At 34.5% G+C, this 12,224-nt stretch overlaps 1 protein-coding gene across 1 annotated transcript; it reads right to left on the minus strand.

The window, feature by feature from the left end:
* Positions 1-483: 483 nt before the first annotated feature.
* Positions 484-4,765, minus strand: LOC117689765 (uncharacterized). The gene is made up of 6 exons (XM_034471714.2): positions 4,697-4,765; positions 3,974-4,065; positions 2,805-3,079; positions 1,996-2,140; positions 1,056-1,262; positions 484-666 (listed from the first exon to the last, which is right to left on the minus strand). Exons 2-6 carry the CDS (start codon positions 4,062-4,064, stop codon positions 491-493), a joined length of 894 nt encoding a protein of 297 aa, XP_034327605.2. The 5' UTR covers position 4,065; positions 4,697-4,765; the 3' UTR covers positions 484-490.
* Positions 4,766-12,224: the final 7,459 nt, after the last annotated feature.

A 12,224-nucleotide genomic window follows, 5' to 3' on the forward strand; every position in this document is an offset into this window, starting at 1 on the left:
CATTTGCAAATGTCCCAAGTTTCTTTGTTGCAGAGGTCTTTGAGCCTCAGAAAAATAAAAAGACAAAAATCTATCCTGAGATAACTGCACCAAATTAAAAAACAAAAAGGTGTTTTTTTTCCTAACTAGAGCCTTTGTCATGATTATCAAAGTAACAATACAAAAATACCATTGTACACCTGGAGACTGAAAAGTAGTATCAAACATTAAATTACTGTCAGATATTCAACAGCCATAATTTCATCTGAATTACCGGTAAATGTAAAAATTTCTTTAAAAAAAAAACAGACTCTGTATTTACAATATTAAATTATAAGATCATGATGATGCCCATCTCAAATAAACTACATGCCATTTCTTATCTTGACTACTGCTACACAAAACGAAACTTGGTACTATAAGACATAAAGGATATTTTCCTCAGTACACACACAACTAGTCTTTGACTCTTGTTCAATGATCTACCCCTGATAATTGTCACTGTATCAAGTCAGGTCTTCTGCAGAGGTGAAAGTTCACAAAGCTGAAGAGTGCCCATGCTGCTTACGATGTCAACTGAATCGTCTAGTCCAGGAAACGAGCTATCGCAGGCAGATATGGAGGCCATTGATGGCAAAGGAATGTCTTCTAGGGGCTCCAAAGCTAGGAACTCCTCGTCTGCCATTACTGAAAGACAGGAAATAGAACAATCAGCAAGATGATTTGTAGACCTTTAACACTTCTCTGTACAGTTGTATAACATTTTGATTATCTGAGAAATACTTTTATGACAGAAAATCTATGTTATAATTGAAATCTAGGAAGATACATTTTCGGAATACACGAATACCTTGCAATCTGCAGAGCAAACATTGAAATTGTTTTTTCTTTTTTAACTGAAACTTTTACATTAGATTTTAGGAATACTTCAAAATCAATCACAAACACTGTCAAAAAAAGAGAATAAATCCCAAACTGCCAAAGTTATTAACATATTCTTTATCTTTTACCCATATATACCTTTCTTATATAAATCAAATATAACCGTTAAATTTTTTATCCCATTTTGATCTCACCTTGCAAGTCCAAGTCGTTGCTGGGAAGGTTCTGTCCAAGTCTCTGAGCAATGTCCTCTCTCCTCCTCAAAACCTCCACTTCACTCAGTGTCTCTTCTTCATCAGAGAAGGGGAAGTCCCCAAAACATGGCGGCCTCCAGCTGATCAGTTTGGAGATGTAGGTGCTGATTCGGTCGGCTTTCGGCATGATGTCTTCATAATCGTCCTCTGTCAAGTTTAAAATGGGAAAGTTTAAAATATCAAGCCCATTTGATAGATACAAACAGTTTTGGAAACTATCATCTGTCTGATTAACACCACCCCCTTCTCCTTACACACGTCAGGGTCTCTGACAAGTGTTAAGAGAAAGAGGGTGGTTTTAATTTACTAAAATTATTATCAAACCACATTTTTATTTGTCTTGCAGTTTATCTACACCAATAAAATTCTGTAAGCATGGTGAAAATGTTGAGTTGAAAAAATATTAACAATATCTTCCTCTGAGAAATTTTATGATTGTCAATATACTGATGAAATATGCCTTTAAGGAATTTAATTATGAAAAAAATTCTACATACACTGCATCTATTGCAATTTACCAATTGTTGTGTTTGCTCTAATATTAAATCAAGAATATGAATAGACAAGAAAAATAAAGTTTTATACACAGAAGATCTTTCATAAACACTTTTTTTAAAAATGACTTTACCTGTTTTAACGTGTTAGAGGTGTTAAGTAGCCTGTTTCAGATTTCCAAATGTAATTGTGAGTACATGTAGTATGATTTTCCAATTTAAAAGGAACTTGGACCCTTTTTCATTCCGAAATGTGCTTTGACAACTTTATGAATGTACATGTATGTGGTGGTGATTGTGGGATGTATGAGTAGGTGTGTGAAAAAGTGCATACTATACAAGTTAATCTGTTAAATCTGAACTATACCAGTGTAATAAGTTCTTACCTGCGTCACTGGGAGGTGGAATATACATGTGTTCTATATCCTCCACCTGCTGACTGATCGGTGCTAAAAGCTTTCCTAACTTGAGTTGTGGAGCTGCAGATTTAGGTTTTTGGCCTAGTTCATTGGATGGCTTACTGCTCAGTTTCTGAAACGAAGCGGTTTTATACAAGTTAAATTTCAGTAGCTATCCAAATATACCTTTAATTCAAAATACATGCTATGTATAAACTCAATTGTTTTCTATATATTTTTAATACACCACTTTTAGATAAAAATTGTTTGTTTGCTCTCTCAGGACATAATCACAGGTGTTTTATGAAAGGATAAATTGTTAGGATTTTTTTAAAATTAATTTTTGTTTTCAAGATTGTGCGAAAATTAACTTGTTAACTTAAATGTACCTCATTCAATGCTGTGTTTCAAAGTGAGAAAAAATACAGTGTTTGCTTTATTTTTTCAGATTTGTTATTAAATTTTATTACAATTGAAAATCTAATTTAGAAAGAAATGATATTTTTTATCATTAATACTAGCATTGTTGACATTCATACATGGCTTCATATTAGTAGTTTTCATGGATAGCCCTCCCCCAGGAATTAATATCCTCAACAAAAAGAAATTTTGAAAGAGTTATCTTTCCTGCTGAAGACTGACATCCACAAAATTACATCCCCATAAATAAGCAAAAAAAACCCAACAATCCATGATAATTAATTGGCCCCCCATGAATTTAATTGATTACACAGTAAGGAAATTTTAAATGAATTGACATCAATTTTTCTGATCTTGTTCTACAGACTTTTATTTACCTTGAAGTTGTCTGGTTTACCAGAGCCTTGATTCAAAGAAGGTTTTAGACTTGGTGTTTTGATGCTTGCTGCCCTTGGGTCTTTGTTAATGTTTCCCAGGGCCTTCCTTGGGGTGACTAGATTTGTATTGTCTGCAAGTTTCAGAGGCTTCAGGGGGTTGGCACTGTTCTGCTTCAGACCAAAGGCCTTGAGTCCCAGATTTTCTTTGTTGAGGTTGCCCAGTGCTTTGCGTGGGGTCACAAAGTTCTCATCTAGCCCCTTTCCTGATTTCACACCTTGAAAGATATTCTCCTTAGAGAAGTGGATGGGCATTGCCTTCATCCATTTCTCTTTGGAAATCCTCCTGTTCTGATTCTGGAAACTTTGTTGATGTTGAACTGGTGTTTGTCTACATTTTTGATTAATGTGTTGACTAAAATATTCGCCTTGATTTGCCTAACAGACCTTTAGTTTTGTGACTTTTCCATTCATGTATCTTAAATATATAAAATATTGATTACTTTGTGTCATCTGATTGCTTATACTATCAGTAAGTTTGTGGAAATGATACACCTATTGGATAAATCAAGGCACGTTTCAGTCAAAACATTGGTCAATCAAGACATAAACTTTCACTGGTTCTGAAAAGTTTCCTGAATTCAGGAGGGTTAGAAAAGAGAAGTAGCTGACAGCTATCGCTGTCTATACTGGTGTGCGACCAGTTCTCGCCGAGTACCATTTCTCGACTGAGCATTGTTACTGCATTTTCATGTACATTTATGTGTTGTCACTTGATAAAATGACGTAACAATGCACTGGCAAGAAATGGTCCTCAGCAAGAACTGATCACACGCCAGTACCTCTCGAAAAAATATATAAATGTACTTGATAGTAAACAATCATTGTATGAAATTAATGGTAATCTCAAAAACTTTCACAGAGTTAAATAGTCTTTTAAAGTAAAGAAGCAAAATAGCAGTATATAAACTTTATATGCACAATGAAGTTTCAAAAGAAGAATATTAAACAGGTCAGGCACAGTCCCTTACAGTAGATGTTACCTGTATCTAATAATTAAAATGATATCATTCCTTAAAAAAGAAACAATCAAGTATTTTGTGATTTTTTAAAAAAAGGATAAACATTTGTTAAACAATGATTAGAGAATTAAAACTAGATTATATAAATACCTAGGCCTTTCCTCAGACCATTGGCCTTTCTTGATGAAAGACTACTTGAGTTCTCCTTGTCAATATAGGTTTGGAAGGATAATGCAGCCATTCTAAAAGGAATAATTCAATATCCAGTCATATTTAAAATGTAAGACCTACTAATGTTTCTATGTTATTTTATTTTGTTTAATAAATTTTTATCATGTGAAGAAAATTCATATCTTATTTTTTAAACCAGAATTCTATTGCTTCAAACTTGCATACGGCTTATCCACAGGAGTCAGCGATTTTATCAATTTCTTGTAAATAAATGAGAAACAGGCAAAATTCGCGAAGCTCACAGGTAGGATTTTGGGATATTCGGATTTTGCCTGTTTCTCATTTATTTACAAGGAATTGATAAAATCGCCGACTATGTGGCTTTCAATTAAATAATTAATATGTCAATGTGCATTGATCTGCTGGTCTAAATGCCAATTTATTTAGTTTAGCTCACTTTTAAATTGGAGTCTCACATTAACTTTTACCTCACATTCAATGGCTTATTGATATCTAAATTCAGAGATCTGTGGTTGTACAGTTTTCAACATGACTTCTATTCAAAAGCCTATACACTTAAGACGACTGAAATTGAAATATTCTTGCATATTTTCTCTAGTTGATTTATGAAGCTTTTTTTTCTCTTTACAACCTTTGTTTACGTTCATGCACAATAAGCATTGCAAGTCACAACATACTTACTTCGTCGCTTTTATCTGTTTTTCAAAGATGGCGCTGTGGTGCAGTAAACATCGTGAATTAGCCAATAAGAACACCACAATTTGTTTTATAAATTTAAAACCAATATTTGAGATAATCTATAAAATAATTCCGGAATCTGTACATTTTTGTGTATCTCATTACTAAAGATTAAAAAAAGTCTTTCTTTTTTAAAATTTATTTGCAATAAATCATGAAAATATCTATTTACATTGCCAATGACTAAATATTATCCTGATTGATAATAATAATTACGCATAACCGTAAACGTTAGCTTTTAATCCTTAATATGTTTTACGGTGCGACCGTTGGGGCGAGCACAGCTAGCATGTGATCAAACAATGAATTATAAGAAATTAATAAAATAAAATTAACAACGTGAAATTTGAATGCCAAAAAATAAAACATACCTATTTTTCAGTAAATTTTCATTATTCATAGTTTATAAGATTTGTTATAATTTATTTATTTATATGTAGAACAATAGTTTAATCTCAGATACAATGTTGTTAAATAATAAAGATTTTAATATATAAATATTCATTGCACTGCATCTCCTCTTTTAAAGTGATTGTGATTATGATTGATTGATTGATTGATTTCCCCCTTTTTTTTTGCAGTAGACATTTTTTCTTAAACTTACATATAAAACTTGACTCATCATAGAGCTCCCCCCATGCTAAATTTTTTTTCCTTTTTGTCAATTTATACATAGAAAATCGACTTACCATGGATTTGCCCCTCCACTTAAAAAAAAAAGAATTAATATTTAATTTTATTTTTAATTTACGCTTAAAAATATTTGCTTATCATGTTAAAAGAACATGGTGTTGTCCCCCCCCCCCCCCCCGCATGTAATAAATGGAAGTGAAAACTGCTAAAGAGCTGAAGGATTAGAATTTTCATGATTTATTTTTCTCTTTGCTTGCAAAGATTTTTTGGATGAGGCTGCCATCCACCCACCCACCCCCTTTAAAAAAAGGCGCTGCTACGTATAACGTTACGTTTCAGGAAATTACCGTAATTATAGTGAATAAAATATTTGTGAGCATTCATCCAAATTAGTGCAATTTACAACTGTTTCCTGTATCTGAAGAAATGTCCTTATTCGTCAGCTGTTCTTTATCTTATAGCCTTTGCAAGATTTGAAGAGGATTTTGGTCATTTCAGCAGATTTACAATAACTTCAATTAGAGTAATTTCCCCTTATCAGTGCTTATTGTGACGTCAAAGCTGACGTTGGTTAAGTGTCGTCTTACTCTTTAAAACTCCCCTGAGAAATAAAAGTATGCGAAGTATACTGTTTTATTTACTTAAAAAGCATGATGTTCTTAAAATTACACATCTTATAAGCTTTTCAAAGGTTTTACTTTGATTCTCGGGAGAACGTGATGTTGGAACGTGAGGTTGGAAACCATTGGTACTATGAATTGTGGGTCAAAATTTACTGACTCCGAAAAAATATATCGGATCAATGTGTAAACGTTTGTGACGTCACACGATTATTTTTGATTGAAAGTGTACTGAGGTGAACTTTAGAGGTAACATTGACTGTATGTCGCTTACATCGTTATTGTTTTTACTGTCTAAATTTGTCTTGCTGATTCTCGTGAGAGTGTGAAGACAAGTGATAAAAATTGCCATGATTACAGGGAACTACTGGGACGATTAAACGATGCATTACTGGTCCGATTTACTGACGCCAAAAAAATCCGTTGAATGAATGTGCAACTAGTCCGAATTTTCTATTCACACACGCCTTGCCGGTAGAGCTCGCTTCGCGCCGGCGCTGTGCGCCGGCGAGCTGCGCTCGCTAATAATATTCGATTTTATGGGGGTAAAAAATCTTTCATTTTTACCCAGAACAAAATTTAATATTAAAATTTCATTTGATATTTTTGGAAATTATAATATGAAATTTTGTTCTCGGTAAAACATGAAAGAGACTTAAAAATAAATTCCAGCTCAAATCATAGGCCTACGGTTTTTGCCGCCCACTGACACATTCCAGAATGGCAAGATTTACTCTGAAAATTTAATATTCATATTTTCCCCCTTTTATTGTTACCCATTTTACTTTTCTTATAAATTTCTAATATGTATTACGGTGCGACCGTTGGGGGCGAGCGCAGCATGTGATAAAATAATGATTGAATTATGATAAAACAATAAAAATAAAAGTAGCGACGTAAAGTAAATGAATTTGAATGCAGAATAAAATAAACATGCCTATTTTTTCCAGTAAATTTTCATTATTCATAATTCATAAGATTTTGTTATCTATTTATATATAGAATTTATCTCGGATAAAATGTGTTGAATAATAATGATTTTTAACATAATGTACATTACAGTTTATTTCCTCTTTTCTTGCAGCAGACATTTTTCTTAAACTTACATAAAAACAACTGACTTAAATTATCACAGAGTCCCCCGTTTAAAAAAAAAAATCAAATTTACGTATAAAAAAAAATTGCTGATCATATAAGGAAAATGGATCCCCCGGGAGCATGTAATAAATGGAAGTGAAAATAAAGACACTATTGAGCAGCTAAAGAGCTAAAGGCGTACTACGCACCCCCAATTCTTCACCCGGATTAGAATTTTCCTGATTTTGAGAATTTCTTTTTCCTTTTGCTTGCGAAGATTTTTTTAATGATGTTGCCACGCCCCCTTTTAAAAAACAGTCCTGGAAAATACCGTAAATTAATATAGTGAATAAAATAAATGTGAGCATTCATCCAAATGAGAGCAAGTTACAGCTGTTTCCTATCTTTGAAGAAATGTCCCCATTCGTTAGCTCTGCAAGATTTTGAGAAGATTTTGGTATTTATATTTCAGCAGATTTACAATTACTACTTAGAGTAATTTCCCCTTATTGTGACGTCAAAGTTCACGTCAGTCAAGTGTCGTCTGTCTCTTTAAAAAAAACTACGCGAAATATATTGTTTTGTTTACTTAAAAGCATTATATTCTTGAAATTACATAATTTATCTGTTTCTCAAAAGTTCTACTTTGATTCTCGCGAGATGGTATCCAGTCTAGTGAGATCGACCGATATTGAGGAAATGCATTGGGTCGAAATTAAATGAACGAAATTTACTGACGCCGAAAAATTCTGTCTGATCAATGTGTAAGAAATCCATTGTGACATCACTCGAAAGGACGATAACTCCGTTCGTCTTATGTAATGGATTTTGCGTTGTGTCAGCAGTATATTTACAATGCATGTACATAGTCTTTTATCTTGTTCTCGTGAGAGTGTGAAATGGGAAACCATAATTACAGGGAACTACTGGGACGATTAAAACAAGGCATTACTGGTCCGATTTACTGACGCCAAAAAAATCCGTTGAATGAATGTGCAAATAGTCCGAATTTTCACACACGCCTTGCCGGTAGAGCTCGCTTCGCACCGGCGCTGCGCGCCGGCGAGCTGCGCTCGCTATAAACTGGATGTAAACATAAATCCACAAAAGTTGTTGTCACCCGTAATGATATGTAATAACTAAAAAGAGCAAATATTATACATCATTATGACTTTACCGATAACATATTAATGTTTAAACCAATTTAACTTATATATGTATGTATATCTAAAAAAAAAAAAGATTTTTTTTTATATTAAAGAAAGTTCTTTTAAAAAATCTCTGAGAAAATAAATCTCTTCAAATGTTCTTCCATTCAACTTATGAAATTCACCTATAGATACAGTAGAACTAATATGTAAACGGTGTGACCGTTGGACCGAGCGCAGATTTAACACAGTGCAGGTTGATTTATGTATGATAAAATATATTTAAAACGCACACAGTAGGATCCGCCTGCATAGTTGCCTACTCATACCATTCGTCAAAGTTAAACTAAACGTCGCGTGCTCCGTCTACATTATGACGTCATATTTCAGACGTAAAACGTTCAAATTTTGTCTTCGGAAATAGCCGAAGACAGTTACGTAATTCCGAATTTTTTTTATTTCTTCTTTTATTATTCATCAATTTTATTCATATGAATGCCGCTGTAATAAAATTGCATACTTTGTTCAGTATCTAAAAAATCAGTTCCTTGACGTTTATGTTTTTATTTTCAATCTGATAATTTGATAAGACATACATAGAACAAGTCGTGTTTCTTGATTGAAGCACTATTGAAACTTCTCTGGTTTCCTTTTTAATTTCTTTTAATTCAAATTCACTTCTATTGAAACACTGGAACCTATTAAAGCGAGTTTAGGGGCAATAAACATCGAAAAGTACCTGTCAATCAATGATCGAACTAACTTTTTTAAAACAAAATGGCTGCCAATATGGCGGCGCCCAGGGCTGGAAGAATTTTTTTTTGGCCTTAGTACCCCTGATTCAACATTCATTTTTCACTGATTTTCTTATATATACGTGTTACCATTAATCCTCGCTTCGCGAGGCGGGCTTCGCCCGCCTCTCGCTGCGCTCGGTATAAATCTAACATTGCACTTGTAATTTAAATATGCGCTGTATTTTGTATGACAGCAGCCATATAACCAATAATTTTTTTGAACAATATTTTTTTCCCCTCAATATTGCTGATAAGTAAAGATGTACTTGTATATACTTACATTATATACAAAAACCAACTTCTTTTATTTAACAGGTAATGTATTGATATGATAAAATATGGTCACAAGCCAACTGTATAAAACAAGGATATGCTTTACCTAAGGAAAAAACAAAACACGATGTTGATGCTTATGTAAGAGGTGAAATAATAGTTGTCGTGGACATTCATACCTTGGTCTTAGCTGAATGCCCACTGGCCAATACCGACACGTTCTAAAAGATATATATACATGGTCATCTTTGCGACTCGGAGAAAATTTGCACAAGTGTATGCTTTGTATATATTCATGCAGTTTGAAAACATCTAGTGAGCAATCAATCTAATATGCAAGTAAACTTTATGTTCCGACATGGAAATATTATCCAAATCTTAGACAAACATTGCTCGTCCACATTATTTTCGTAAATCCAAAACAAAATTGAATATTCAGATTATGCTTTGTGATTGCTTTATGCATACATGTACACACATATTCTTTTATTATATGGGATAATTATGGTGTTCCGATGGGGCCACTTCGACCTTTGCACTTTCGCCTTTAGGTCGAGGTGCGAGAGTGCGAAGTTGCGAAGGCGTAAGTGGGAAGGTGCGACGGCGAAGGAGCGAAAGTGCGAAGATGCGACGGCGAAGCGCGATGATGCGAAGGCGAAAGAGTGATACTACTGTCGCTCCTTCGCCATCGCAACTTCGCACTCTCGCCTTCGCATCTTCGCGCTTTCGCCTTCGCCTTTTTATAATTGTGGAGCTTTCTATCGTTTAAAGACTATTTTAGCTGTATAACAGGACATCTGACGCAGACGATGAACTTTTTAGAATTTATTTTCAACAGCCTGCGCAGATCCATAACTTTTTCGGGGGGGGGGGGTGGGGGGGGGTCGATGGATAATTGTCGGGGGGGGGGGGTTCCGAGATATATTTTGGAGATTTTATTATATATAACTAATAAAATTAAATTTTCCGGGGGGATGGGATCCGGACCCTCTCTCCCCCTTTACTGCATGTGTGAAGTTGTTAATATTGAATTTTCCGGGGGGGGGGGGGGGGAGGGGGGGGGCTCTAGATCCATACACGAACAAGGAGTGTCGCATAATGAAATTAGAATGTTACTGTGTTTGATCCATGGTAAACAGACAGCTGGTAAGTGACAGGAGTCTGGAAGTGCATATGTATACATTATGGTGGACATTACATTTTATGCGGGGTATATAATGATTAGGCATATCTAGGACTGGTAACCATATATATGTCACATATTTATAAACATTCATAGTAAGCACAATGGCCTAGCGCATGCGTACCAATAATATCATGGATTAATCGAAAAACCTTGGCAAGTACGGTGCCTGCATCAAATTCTATCTAATCGACCGAGACTTTCTGAATGCTATGAAAGAAGGCGAAAGTGCGAAGGTGCGAAGGCGAGAGTGCGAAGTTGCGAAGGCGAATGAGCGATAGTAGTATCGCTCCTTCGCCTTCGCACCTTCGCACTTTCACATCTTCGCGCTTCGCCGTCGCATCTTCGCACTTTTGCTTCTTCGCCGTCGCACTCTCACACTTTTGCCTTCGCAACTTCGCACTCTCGCATCTTCGATCTAAAGGCGAAAGTGCGACGGTCGAAGCGGCCCCATCGGAACACCATAGATAATGATTTCGATTTAAAAGGGGCATGGTCACGATTTTGGTCAAACTTTATTTTTCTATTTTTATTTTTAACAATGCTTTAATAATGCATTTCTAATGATCAACCAAAATTGGAGTGTCTGTCGTAGAGTTACAAGCAAGATACAGAGCCCACAAGTCTTTATTATGTAAGCAAGGCTAGTACCATGTTTGTATGTTGGTTCACTAGTAAAAGCACTTCCCTAAGCTGATACATGTATTTATATGTGCTAATTCAATTTGAACATATTTAAAGAGTTCTTAGCGTTTTTAACACTCATTTCAGATCTAAACTTGCAATTTATTTTTCGCAAAATCACCTGAGTTTTGTTTACATAACTATGGAAGGGAATTACCGGCAAAATTCTATGTATCTTGCTTTTATTCTTATTCTGCTTACTTCTTTATTCTTCATTACATTTTCACATGTATGTCACTTTATTGTATTCATATCCTTGCTTATTAAATTTCACTTTGATTCTGTTTTATTCATTCTGTTATGATTAATTCTATGTTGCGTTATTCCGTTCCTATTCGTATAATGTCTTGTATTTTAGTTCTATTTACTACATCTCCAAAATTCGGTTACGCATACCATGAAGCGCTTTCAATGAAGACGAATACAAGTCCCATGAATTGTGAGCTCTGTATTTTGCTCATAACTGACGACTGACCTCAAATTTTGGTTGACTTTTAGAATGTCTCACTAGTATAGCATTGTAAACATTTAAAACTGAAAAATAAAAGCGATGCTTCGTGTCTGTTAAATTTTCTATACGCTAAATGCATTTATGGACATTGCAATGTGCGGCTTCATGAAAATGCTAACGATAATAGGATATTTTCGATTTCAAATACGTGTAAAACATATCTGATTCAACTTTTATTTAATATTGCATATACATTAAAGGTTTCAATGATATATATTAAATACGGATTATATCAACTCGCTTCCCATTTATACCAGTATCGGCTAGACAGCCTTGTATGTCGCTTCTGTGTTATAATTTAAGATATGTCTCGCCATATCTCGACAGATAGTAAAATGTGTTGCATTTAAAATATCAAGTTTTATAAGAAGGGGGTTGTCATGGACGCCTATATAATACGTTCGAGGTGTTTTCCGAGCCCTTCGGAAAAACCCGAAAAGATGCGATTATATTTTTTCACTTGATTTTCTTCTTGAACTCGATCAAACAGCAGACATTCCTAAACTGAAGATGTGTTATAGCGGATATTTCTGTAACTTGTATAA

This window comes from Magallana gigas, chromosome 8, assembly GCF_963853765.1.
Source record: "Magallana gigas chromosome 8, xbMagGiga1.1, whole genome shotgun sequence".
Lineage (NCBI taxonomy): Eukaryota > Metazoa > Mollusca > Bivalvia > Ostreida > Ostreidae > Magallana > Magallana gigas.